The sequence below is a fragment of the Bison bison genome, unplaced genomic scaffold, assembly GCF_000754665.1.
Source record: "Bison bison bison isolate TAMUID 2011002044 unplaced genomic scaffold, Bison_UMD1.0 scf7180017864500, whole genome shotgun sequence".
NCBI lineage: Eukaryota > Metazoa > Chordata > Mammalia > Artiodactyla > Bovidae > Bison > Bison bison.
Window position 1 is genome coordinate 249,613 of NW_011495059.1, and position 13,146 is coordinate 262,758.

Below are 13,146 nucleotides of genomic sequence, written 5' to 3' on the forward strand. Positions count from 1 at the left end.
CGGGAGGGGCGGGGAGCTGGAAGTGGGATTCGGGGGGCAGATGACTGGGGGACCAGGACGATGGCACAGGACAGGGCAGGGGGGAACCCCTGCCGGGATGTGGGCTTAGTTAGGTGCAGCCTGACCCAGGGTTGCAGGCAGAGTGCCCCCACCTTGGGCAGGGGCTGGCCTCTGTACAGTTGTCTGGTCGCTCCTTTGGAGGAGGCGACTAGGAGTCCCAAGCAGCTAGGCTGTGGGCTGCTCCTGTTTATGAAGGATCTAGGCTGGGCTCCAATAGCCTCTACTACATGGTGTAGCAGGGAGGGCTTTGGGGGGATGGAGGAATGGTTCATTAAGGGGGTGAGTCCTGGCCCTCTGGCCTTGTTAGGGGAGCAGGAAGCTACAGTGCCAAAGACTGAAGCTGGGCTCAGAGGGCCTGAGAGATGCAGCCCCAGAGGAATTAGCAGTGGGTACGGCCATGTACTTGGATTCCAGTCCAAGCTCTGTCCTCTGTGTGTCCTGGGATACGTTCTCGATCTCTCTAGACCCTGAGCAGTTTGGTTGATTATTTCCTCCAGGAATCCTTCCAGCTCGGATGGTCTGTCCAGGTGCTGGACACTGCGGAGGGTTGGGGTGGGGGAGTGTGCTCTCCTGGGGACTCAGGCAGCCTGTCTCCGCTGTTCCCAGGTCCCCAACACCGTCCTCATCTGCATGGTGATCCTGCTGAACATCGGCCTGGCCATCCTGTTCGTTCACCTGCTGACCTGACCTTGTCCCCCAGGTGAGGCCGGGAGGAGAGCACGGCAGTCTCTGGGGAGGAGAGTAAGGGCCTGCTGGGCCACTGTCTTGTGGTTAATTGAGGCCCACCCCCCAGCAGGGGCAGGGACCTAGAGTGTGGATTTGAGAGATCATCTCTCCCCAGTGCGCACACACACATGCACGCACCCTCGTTGGCCCAACGTGCACAGAACACTGGCTGGCTGTCAGGTGAACGCTGGGGGCTTCATTCATTCACGAACTCACCATTCATTTGTTGTGGTTGTTGTTTAGTCCCTAAGTCGTGTCCAACTCTTTTGCGACACCACAGACTGTAGCCCTCTAGGCTCCTCTGTCCATGGGATTTTCCAGGCAAGAATACTGAAGTGGGTTGCCATTTCCTTCTCCAGGGGATCTTCCTGACCCAGGGATCGAACCCGTGTCTCCTGCACTGGCAGGTGGATTCTTTACCCCTGAACCACCAGGGAAGCCCATTTAACCCCCCTTTACTGAGCGCCTGCTCTGCTGGGAATAGGGACACAGCAGGGACACATTCCTGCCCTAAGAAATGAGGCGAACGTGAAAGTAAACCTTTAACTTACGGCTCATTGTGTAAGAGTCTTGGAGTTTAAACATTAAGCAGAATAGTTCCTGACCTCCTCCCCACAGAGCCCCGGAAGTCTAGACTGAGGTCGCCCGGGATGGCCGGATCCTCTTTCCCTGTCCTCTGGTTCTCTCTTGCTCGCACTCTCCACCTGCCTCCCTCAGTCCTCTTCCTGAACCCTGCTGTCAGTCAGTCGGTTCCATCAGTTGGTTTTCTCCCTGTGATGGAGCTCAGGAGCTGGGTAAGGTCCGGTGAAAAGGAAGTGGGCAGGGCTGGGGTGAAGGAAAATGGCCCTCGCTGGTCTCAGGGTGAAGTAGCCACGTGCATGCGTGCTAAGTCACTTCAGTTGTGTCCGACTCTTTGTGATCCTGTGGACCGAAGCCTGCCAGTCTCCTCTGTCCATGGGATTCTCCAGGCAAGAATACTGGAGTGGGTTACCATGCCCTCCTCCAGGAGATCTTCCCGACCCAGGGATCCAACCCATAGTCTCTTAGGTCTCCTGCACTGGCAGGCGGGTTCTTTACCACCATCACCACCTGGGAACCCAAAGTAGCCACAAGGCAAATCAAATCTTCCTCATACTAGGACCAGCCTTTACACTGTGAATCCTGTGTTTGGTGCTGCTAACAAGACTTGCTGCCTCTTGCCTTGCTCCCCTCAAAGATCCCCTCCCTTGACTCTAGCTTAGTATGGGCCGGGGGTTCCTACTCAGTCCCAGAGGAGAAGGAGAAGGGTAAACAGCCAGTGACAATATTAGCCTGGTAGGTGCTGCCCTGGGAGCAGATGCTGGCCCCAGCGGGGTCCGTGTTTCCTAGGGGATCTGGGAATGGTTGCAGCGGGGACTGCCAACTTCCTGACCTGAAGGATGGTGAGGGGCGAGCCAGATGGCAGTGAGGGAGGGGAGGAGAGGAGGGCAGCATGTACCAGGCAAAGGGAACAGGCAGAGGCAGCCTCCAGCAGGGCCTTGCATGGGCCAAGGAGGGGCCTCTAGGGCTTGTCTCTGGTCCCACTGAGTCAGAGCCCAAGGCCAAGGCTTGCGGGCTTGCAGAGGCAGGGATGGTGCTGGTGATAGAGATCTTGCCCCAGAGAGGATCAGGCCTGCTCCTTGAACCCTGCCCGGAGCCTGGCTCAGCCTCACCCCCACCCCCCGCCCCTGCCTTCATCCCTCCTCCGTCCTTCCTTCACCTGGACCTCTTTTCTTCTCTGCAGAGCCAGGAGTTCCTGCTGAGGATGCATGGACCCATCTTTTGCAGTGCCAGGCAGGGCGGCTGAGGAGGACTGGACCCGGTTGCTGGGGGTCCACTCGCATCCACACCACAAACATTGAAGGAGGCTTCCCGTGGCATCTGTGCCCAGACACAGGCAATGCCCAGAGGAAGAGAAAAGTGCTGGGCAACGTCCGGGAGCTTTCTGCCCAGTGGCAGGGAAAGCCCTGAAAGAAGAGCCCTGGTCTTGAACTTCCCAATCTGCTCCATCCCCCATCCCCATCCACTCCCTCGCCTCCACCCCTACCCTAGGTCACCCCCTCCCCAGGCTTTTTGTGTTTTGGGAGAAGTCACCAAACCCGGATGTTAAATCCCAGCCCCCTCCTTCCTACCCTCCCTGGCTTTATTTTAAACTTCTGAGGCCTCCCAGGCAAGCGGAGGAAGTGACGAGATCCCTGTGGTGGGTCATGGCGGGTGATGCTCTCAGCCCACCAGCCCTTCTTGTCTCAGTCCCGACCCCTCCCATACTCTGTCCCTTGCTTCCAGATGCTCAGGATGACAACAGAGGAAATGGACATCTTCTGTTTGAATATCCCAGAATACAGTGCTTCTGTCTCCTCCCACCGGTCCAGTTAGCTTCCCTCTGGACCAGCAGGCGAGGGGGAGACGTGAGGGTTTGGGACCTTTGGCTGGGAAGCCGCTGACCAGGTGGCCAGGGGGTGGGGTGTGTGGGGAGAAGGGCTGAGGGGCAGTTAGGATGGCCCTGTTTCTGAGGGCACCTGAGCCTGGGGCTGGCATTACACATGGGGGCTTCGAGGATGCTGAGGGTGAGGAGAGGTCACCCTGCAGGAGCCGTGGGGCCGGTGAGATAAAGCCTCAGGGATGCCCGTGAACTGGTTTGTCCGCTTCCGCTCCCAGGGGCCACCGCAGGCTTGATTGGTGGGGGGTGCTGAGCATGGAAGCCCAGGCAGCTTTCGCTGGGGCAGACTCTCAGGCCGATGCTGAAGAAGGCTGCTTGTCAGCCAGCGTGTCCCAGGGAGAGGGGAGCAGGTGTGGGGTTCCTGCCATCTGTGATAAGCTCCTCGGCTTGCTTGGCAGGAGCCGGTCTTTGCATGTAGCCCCTTTCCAATGTGCTGTGTACCATTCTGGTTTCTCTTGTCCCTGGTGCTGGCTGGGAGTGGGTGGGGGCTGAGGGCTGTGGCCTCGGCGCTGGGGAAGGATGGAGGGCCAGTGGTCCAGGCCCCTTTGAGCGGGGGGAAGGACGTGACCAGGACATTTAAACTGAGTTGGAGGGGAGCAGCTGCTTTTCTGTCTTTGTTTCTCTGCTCCTTGGGGGCTGGGGCAGGGGTAGTCTGGCCTCCCCCCGGGCTTGCTCTTTGACCTAAAGTTTGTTTCTGATGGGGTCAGCTTTCCCTTCCTCCCTCAATACTTGGGAACCTTCCTTCCAACTCCACACTTACTGTTTCAAGCACTGCTGGGGCCTTGAGCTTGTTGGATTGCATTTCTGCCGAGAGGAGCCTGTGGGTTCTGCTGTCCTCCAGGGCCTCCGCCATCGTGTGTGGGCTTTTCTGGACAAGTAGGGCAAGAGGAGGGTGGGCCGGGGGTGCTTCTCAGGGGAGACAGGCTCCAGGCCTGGGCTCTGAGGTCGCTGTCTGGGGTTTTTGGTCTGGCTTAGGGTTGGGAATAAGCCTCTGGCTACCAGGGCTCCTGGGTGGGGTCTTGTTTGGGGGTTGGTATTTGGGGTGAAGGTTCAGGAAGCTGCCGTCTATGCAATAATAAACTTGCATCTGCTCACAGGCTCTGCCTGGGCTGTGGGGTCTGCTTGTGGCCTCAGGATGGGGGACTGGTCTGAGGAGGAGGAGGGAAGCTGAGGACCCTGGGTCATGCTGGGTCAGGCCCTACCTCTCTTACAGTTTCCATAATACCTCCTGTGTGTGCACTTGCTCAGTCATGTCTGACTCTCTGCAACCCCATGGACTGTAGCCCACCAACCTCCTCTGTCCATGGGGTCAGCTTGGCAGGAATACTGGAGTGGTTTGCCATTTCCTCCTCCAGGGGATCTTCGCAACCCAGGGATCGAACCCATGTCTCCTGCAGCTCCTGCATTAGCAGGCAGATTCTTTACCATTGCACCACCTGGCAATACCTCCTGAGGGGTGGCTGAAAGGCTTCAGTCCTGACAGGGGCTCCCCAAAGGCCACAGACCTTCTAGGGAAGACCTTGGGTTTGTAAAGCCAACTTCTAAAAGATTCCCTGAGCAGCATATAGCAAAAGAAAGAGCCTGCCTTTTGGAAAAAAATCTTTGGCCACCCACCCCGCAGGATCTTAGTTCCCCAGTCAGGGATGGAACCTGTGCCCCCTGCTTTGAAAGTCTTAACCACTGGACCTCCAGGGAAGTCCCAAAAGAGCCAGCCTTTTGAGATTGGCTTCCCTGGGCTCTAGTCCTGCTTAGGATACTTACTTCACTTCTCCGAGCCTCAATTTCTCATCTATAAAACAGAGAAAATACTACTACCTCCTGGGGTTGTAGTGAGGATAACTTTAAACATTAAAGCTCATATAAAGCCCAGTAATTGAGAGCAGTAAGTGCAGACTTCCCATTTTGGGGTCATTATTGCTGTTGACCTGAAGTACAGTCATTAGCCCTCTCACAAGCTTCTTGCATTTTAATTGAAACCCCAGAAACCTCGAGTGGGTGGAGATGATTCGGGCTCCTGTCAGAAAGTCACAGAGCGTCTCAGTCAAAGGAAGGACCTATAGGCCATCATCATAGCTTCCAGAGGCTTAGATGGGAGGAGAGACTTGCCCAAGTTCACACAACAAGCCAGGGGTGGGAAAGCAATTATCTTGACTTATTTTAGTGGCCAAGTCAAGCCAACAGCCCCCATGAGAATTGGAGGGGAGGGTCCCTCACCAGTAGGCTTGAGTTCAGGCAGGTTCCAGAGTTCTTTGGTGCTCAGGAGTCCTGGCTGTCTGCCCAGTGTCATCACTGACTTACTGCATGCCAGACACCCCCTCTTTGTAGGCCTTAGTTTCCTCTTTGCCAAGGAGACCGTCATCCCTGCCCCGTTGCCTTCTTTACAGGTATCATGGTTGTGAGCATCCGATGAGGTAGCTCATGAGTGGTAAAGAGGTTGTCAAAACCCTGGAATAATCCAGGGGTCCCAAAGAAAAAAGATGGGTTTGGAAGGACCGCAGGGGCGATGGAGGGGGTGGGGGTGAGGAGGGAGGAGTTGTACTCTGCAGAGGTTTGAATAAAGTGCACCAAGAGAAGGGGGGAGTGGGCAGCCAGCCCAGTTGGGGGGATTTGCAGACTGGCCCTGTGTGTATGTGTGTGTGTGTAAAGTGGGAGTGTGAGGTGAGGGGGCAGGCAGATGACAGCCTTCTAATCCCCTTGAATGGTTTGGGGTGGTGGGGGAAAGCTCATTCCAGAGCCGGCTGGAACGAGGAGTCAGGTAAGGTTGGTTGGAGTCCGGCGCCCCCTGGGGGCTGAAGCGCAGCACACAGCCTGGCTGGTCCCCTTTTCAGCCTTGGCCACTGACACCTCTGGAAGTTTGTCCTCCGCTGCCAGGTCCAAGGTCCTTTGAAGGTGTCTTGTGCCATAGAGGAATTTAAAACCACCTCGTGGATGTTAACCAGGGCCTGTGATCACTACCACTGCCTTGGAGTCTTGGCAGGACTCTTCCAAGGCAGAAAAAAAGATGGGGGGCCTGGGAGCTGTGGGATCCAGATGAGGGATTTGTGGCAAGATGAAAATTTTCATAATTTCTGATGAACCAACAAAGGATCTGACTGTGCTGGGAGAGACGAAGGCCCAGATGATGACTTTTGGCGGCCTCAAGCCTGAAAAAGTTCTGTGGTGCACCCTCAAATGTGTAGCTCAAAATAAACACAATACCAAACTAAAACACAAAACTTAAATGTAGCTGAAATTCAGGTAGCTCATTTTTCTTTTGTCCGAAAGACTGTCTCTAGAGGTGAAACTTCTCCCTCATTAGTGCTTCTTGGCCGTACGGCCCCTCCTCTGAAAGCGAGCAGATTACTTCCTTCAAGGTCGCTTCATCAATATGAGCTGTTACCCTATTCTTAGTTCTCCACTTGGCAGTGGGGCAGCATGCCCAGGGAGCAAGTGGAGGCTCCTCTTCCTCGTTTTCCAGTTGGAAAGGGCTTCTGTTTGCCAGAAAAAGAGCCCAGGACCTTGTAATAGGTATGAGCAGGATATGGGAAGAGAAGCAAGGCTGACATGGGAGGAACTGTTTCAGAGGGGGCTGAAGCAGGGAGACCCTGTGGTCTGAGCCCTGGCCTTGCCTCGGGCTCTGCAGTGGCGGGGCGGGGTGTGGAGGGGGAGATAGTGAAACAAGTGAAGTATTTATTAGAAGGAAAAAAAGAGCACTGTATGTGTGGATAGACACACAGGCAGACTCAGTTGCAGAGTTGCACCCTCATGGCAGTTTAAATCACTTACGTGGAGCATTTCTTCCAGTTTTCCTTTGGCTAATCATTTTGATTTGCCTGGTTCCTATTTGGTATATCTCAGGGTCTTCTCATGTGCGCACATGCATCTCTTAGCCAAGATGGATTCTGCTGAAGAAGCCCCTTTGGGTAGCTTGGCATCAGCATTACTCCCCTTTTGACCTCTAAGAACCCTTTCTGCGCATGTGTAGTCAGGGAGGTCTCTTGACATTGAGAATGAGAAATATGTGATCTGTTATCTTCTGTCTGGGCAGGGCCCAGCCTCCTCGCTCAATTGTCCTGCCATTCTCATCTTGAAGTATCGGTCCACAGGGTACGAATCTCCAATTGCTTCCCCTGTGTGCAGGGGCATCTACCTCCTACTTCACTCCTTGCCTCTGGACTCTGAGAAGGAAGGAAGTCCCCTCTCCAGGCAGAACAGCAAGTGGGGTGGAGGGTGTGTGTGGAGCGAGCAGGAGGGGGTAATGACACACAAAGTGTCTCCCAGGCCCCTCTGGTCTGGGAGGCAAGAAGCTGGTTCATTCATCCTCACCTGGGCATTTGACACAGGATATTAGTTATCCTTCCAGGGGAGTTTTCACCTGAAAAGTGAAGTCTGGAGGGAGCAATGCATTATCCAAAGGAATATTTTACTCTAGAAAAATTTCAGGTATCCACAGGGTATCTTTTCTGGCCAAGTGCTCCGAGCCAAAGAAACAGCTCCACACTCCTACCCAAAAGAAGAAAAAATAAATAATCACCCACCCATTTCCCTTCTCACATGAGGGAGGGATATTAGCAGTCTGTGGCCGGTGGTGTTCTGGGTGCTAGGATCGTAGCCAGCACTTATTAAGAGCTAGTAATATCGCTTGCATGCCAAGTGATATTATATTGTCTCATTAAATTGTCAGAGCCATGGGCTTGCTTAGTGGTCTTGTGGCTAAGACTCCACACTCCCAATACAGGGGGACTGGGTTCGATCCCTCGTCAGGGAACTAGATCCCTCCTGCTGCAACTGAGTTCACGTGCCACAACTAAGACTCAGTGCAGTCAAATAAATATTTTAAAAAAAAATAGAGCCACTCCATGGAATAATAACTTTTGGGAGCAGGGAATGGAGGATAAGGGTGAAGGTAAATGACCTGTGTTACCTACTTGTATCTGGCAGAACTGGATTCAAACTCCTTGTCTATATCGACCCTAAAGACCACAGTTAGGCTGGCTACATTGCTTTGCAGTTCTTGATCATGACCACCAGGGGCGCCACTGCTCCACACATGAATGCTTTCATAAATGTGCTCAAGAGAACGCTGCTTTTATTTAAAAAAAAACAACAACAAACCATCACCATTGCCATTCTGTGATTCACTATAACCATAAAAGCTACTATAAATTAAACACTTACTATGTGCCAGGCTTTGCCCAAGCACTTTACATGCATTATTTCATATATTCCTCACAACTGCTCTGTGATTTCAAATGCCACTGTGTTCCACAGGTTAGAAACTAAGATTTAAACCCAGGTCTGTCTGTCCATCTTCAAAGCCCATACGCTTAACCATACCCTCAATGGAAGGCACAAACTAAATGCTTGGAGGGTGCATTTGGCTGGCAAACTTTTGTTTGGACCAGGCTGGTACCTTAAAACACATTAAATTTAAATGCTTTGGGGCAGGGCATCAGTCTACACTTGTCGGCTTCCCCAGTGGCTCCACGGTAAAGAATCCACCTGCAATGTAGAAGATGTAGGAGACCCAGGTTCGATCCCTGGGCCAGGAAATTCCCCTGGAGGAGGAAGTGGCAACCCACTCTTAGTATTCTTCCTTGGGAAATCCCATGGACAGAGAAGCCTGGGAGGCTACAGTCTATGGGGTGGCAAAGAGTCAGACACCACTGAGCGACTGAGCACGCACACGTCGGTCTCCGCTTAGCCACAGTCCTCACCATGCCCTGTTGTCTCTTTTGTTTATCTTATCTGCCCAACTCTGACATCATTTGAATTTGCAACCCCATTTATGCCAATGACGGTGCTGACTCCATTTATACTAATAATATTTGGTGGACTGGAAAAAAAAACTGGGTGGAATCTTGGAGTTTTAGGAAGACAGCCAGGAAAGGTGACAAATGGTCCTGGCCCAGTGTCATTCCAGAGATGTGGGAGGCAGCACTGTCCATCAGTGCTGTCCCGAATGTGTCAGTAAATGAGTTAACTGCAGTGTGCATGGCACACAGATGTGTGGGTTTCCTGGGACAGGTGACAGTGAGCTGGAGGTGGATGTGACATGTTTTGACGTCACAGCATCCTCCCAAGCAGGGTGATCAGGGTGACTGGCTACTGCATGGACCCATGCAGCATCTTGTCCAATTTGTGTGTCTTTTTAGATTTCCATTTGCTTGGCCCCTGACCCAGTGGTTGGACTTCATCAGCATTGTGGAGTTTCTAATTAATATCAATCACTCCATCTGTTAAGGAGTGAATTGTGTCTCCCCTAAAATTTGTGTGTTGAAGCCCTACCCTCCATACATAAGAATGTAATTGTATTTAGAGATAGGGCCTTTGGAGAGGCGATTAAGTTCAAACGTTAGGCCATCAGGGTGGACCCTCAGCCAGTTTGACTGGTGTCCTTATAAGAAGAGGAAATCTGGACAGAGTTGGGGGAAGCAAAGGTGGAGACAGATGAGCCTAAATCCTCTCTTTTTCTACAAACAGAGGTGACTAAATTCTTCAAAGTGAGGTGCCCGAAATGTGTGACCACATCCCCACCAGCTACACTGGCAGCCAGGGGCCAGCTCTGAGGTTTGCAGGTTAAGACAAGACACAAATGGAGGCCCCCCCCCCCATACCCACCAGTTTGTCCTTCCCAGCTCGGACAAGCAGCCTGCAGTGGAGGGCCTGGAATTTGTGTCCAGACCACCTAGTTCAAATGTCCAGCTCTGCGCACCTCCCTCCAGCCTCAGCAACACCCTGGGCCACCTCTCAGGGGTAGAAGGACACTCTCCAGTAGCCAGGAGAACTGGCCACAAGCCCAGGCAGGCCGTGGGAAACAGAATGTTGTTCAGAAAGGCGGAAGCGCTAGGTAGGCATGTCTCTTTGGCTCCATGGACTTCTCACACTGTAGGGAGAGCAGTGGTTAGAGAGGGGGGAGGCCCTCCAGAGGCCAAGCCTGGCTCCCCACCTAAGGCAGCACTAGCCCACAGCAACAGGAAGTCCAGCCCAAGCTTCTGATACATCGGTGGTTCTCAGCTGGGGGTGGTGTGGCCTCCCAGGGGTCATTGGCAGTGTCGGGAGGTATTTTGGGTTGTCACAAGTCAGAAAGAGGGATGTTACTGGCATCCAGTGGGTACCGGCCAGTGATGCTACCTAACATCCTGTGATGCTCAAAATAGTACTCCACCTCCTCCCCCAACTCCCATCCAACAAAGAATTATCCAGCCCCAGATGTCCATGTGACACTGTGGAGCAACCCTGTGACACGTGAGTAAGTATGAAGGCTACAGGCTTGGGGTTCAGACCCTGCCTCTGCCACTGACTTGCTCTGGGACCAATTATTTTTTTCATCTCTCTCTGCATCTGCTTTTTTCATTTGGGAAATGGGGTTAATTGCAACTATTTTACAGGGTTGTGTGAGAAATAAAACGGACTTTATATAGAATATGCCTGGCACAGAGTAGGTCCTCAAAAAGTATTATTGTTACCGACGGGGTTCTTGACCTTGTTGATTGATAGAAATTAATCAGAGGCCAAATTCAGGCAAGGCTTTACTGGGGCTTCTAAAGCATCAGGGTTTCCCTCGCTTGCTCCCCGAAGCGGGGCAAGCTGGTTCCTTATGTGGGGTGAGGGTAAGGGTGTGTTTTGGGTGCTTTGCACCCCCCTCCCTTAGGTGGTGGTGTGTGCAGGGGATATGCACAGTACCCTGCTTTTGCTCCAGGCTCTTCAAAAGCGGCAGTTGGGATTTTTTTGGTCTCTTTATATCTTTCATCCAGCGTTTGCCCCAACTCCACATGTATGCAGTTATTTTTAGTCCCATATAGTTTCTTTGTATTTCGGTGCTCAAGGAGGAGCGATGTATCCAGGTGCAAGCACTGCAGCAAAGGATGCCAGATCCCAGCTTGTCTCATTGTAAGTGTCCCTTAGATGGAGGGAAAGAAGTGAATGAATAATATTTTTAAATGGATAAATCACAAAATAGCAGTACAGCCATATTTCTGTGTGAAGCCGCAGAGGAAATACTAAAAGCCTTGAGGGTATGAGGGCAGGTGGTAGGAGTCGGGGCTGGAAGATGTGGAGAGCCGTGTTGTTACAAGCTGCGTGGTAGTTTGACCTGTTAAGCTCTATACATGTATGATTGGTTTAAATGTTGAAGTCGAGGACCTTGAATATTAACATCCTTCCTCCCGTGTCCCTGATAATTGCTGTTAGGAGACAGCATGAAATTACTGTGGACGTCCCACTGGCAGGATTTCATGCCGCCGAGCCCTGCCCGGTTCTGCACGCCCCAAGCCCCAGGGGGTCCTGCCCCTGTTTTCCTGCCCCTCCAGAGCCCTTAATAATTCTCGGGGCATAGCAGTCAGTTTGGGCTGCCATGACAAGCACCGCAGACTGAGGGGCTTCAGCCACAGAAATCAATTTTCTCACAGTTCTAGAGGCTAGATGTCCAAGATCAAGGTGCCACCAGGGTCTGATGAGAGCTGTGTCTTAGGGTGAGGATGTAAGGCTGTCTGCTCCCTGTGATCTCTGCTGGCAGAGAAAGAGGGAGAAGGGGAGAGGGGAGGGGGGAAGGAGAGGGAGGAGAGAGCGAGAGGAATTAATTACACCTCTTCCGTGTCCCTTCTTTGTTGTTGTTCGGCTGATAAGTTGAGTCTGACTCTGCGACGCCATGGACTGCAGCACACCAGGCTTCCCTGTCCTCCACCACCTCCCAGAGTTTGCTCAAGTTCGTGTCCATTGAGTCTGTGATGCCATCCAACCATCTCATTCTCTGTTGCCCCCTTCTCCCCCTGCCCTCAATCTTTCCCAGCCTCAGGGTCTTTTCTAATGAGTCGTCTCTTTGCATCAGGTGGCCAAAGTATTGGAGCTTCAACTTCAGCGTCAATCCTTCCAATGAATATCCAGGACTGATTTTCTTTAGGACAGACTGGTTGGATCTCCTTGCAGTTCAAGGGACTCTCAAGAGTCTTCTCCAGCACCATACTTTGAAAGCATCACTTCTTTGGTGCTCAGCCTTTTTTATGGTCCAACTCTCACATCCATTCATGACTACTGGAGAAACCACAGTTTGACTATATGGACCTTTGTCGGCAAAGGGATGTCTTTGCTTTTCAATATGCTGTCTAGGTTTGTCATTGCTTTCCTTCCAAGAAGTAAGCATCTTCTAATCTCATGCCCGCAGTCACTATCCACAGTGCCTCTTCCTATGAGAGCACTCATCCCAGCATGGGCACCCCCACCCCTGCCACATAACCTCATCTAAACCCAGTCACCTCTAAGTGCTATCACACAGAGGTTTAGATTTCAACATGATTTTTTAATTTTTATCTTTTACTTTTGGTTACACTGGGTCTTCATTTCTCTAGTTGTGGCAAGGGGGATTACCCTCTAGTTGGGGTACGTGGGCTCTAAAGTACACAGACTCGGGTGCAGGGGCTTAATTGCCCTGAGGCATGTGGCATCTTCCTGGACCAGGGACGGAACTCCTGTCCTCTGTGTTGGCAAATGAAAGTGAAAGCATTAGTCACTCAGTCATGTACAGCTCTTTGCAACCCCATGGACTGTAGCCCACCAAGCTCCTCCATCCATGGAATTCTCAAGAATACTGGAGTGGGTAGCCATTCCCTTCTCCAGGGGATCTTCCCAACCCAGGGATCAAACTCGGGACACCTACATTGCAGGCAGATTCTTTACCACCTGAGCCACCAGATTCTTAACCATTGGACCACCAAGAAAGTCCTCAACATACAATTTTGAGGAGACATAATTAAGTCCATACCATTTCTGTCCTCTATCGAGCCCATCTTTGCATGAAATGTTCCCTTGGTATCTCTAATTTTCTTGAAGAGATCTCTAGTCTTTCCCATTCTGTTGTTTTCCTCTATTTCTTTGCATTGATCGCTGAGGAAGGCTTTCTTATCTCTCCTTGCTATTCTTTGGAA

General features: G+C 52.2%; 1 protein-coding gene across 1 annotated transcript in view; it reads left to right on the forward strand.

The window, feature by feature from the left end:
* JPH2 (junctophilin 2) overlaps positions 1 to 6,832 on the forward strand; it is a 77,916-nt gene extending 71,084 nt beyond the window's left edge. Inside the window, exons 6-7 of the mRNA XM_010829231.1 lie at positions 533 to 760; positions 2,549 to 6,832. Of these exons, the coding sequence (XP_010827533.1) occupies positions 533 to 747 (215 nt within the window). The 3' untranslated portion in view covers positions 748 to 760; positions 2,549 to 6,832. The remainder of the gene's footprint in view (positions 1 to 532; positions 761 to 2,548) is intronic.
* Positions 6,833 to 13,146: the final 6,314 nt, after the last annotated feature.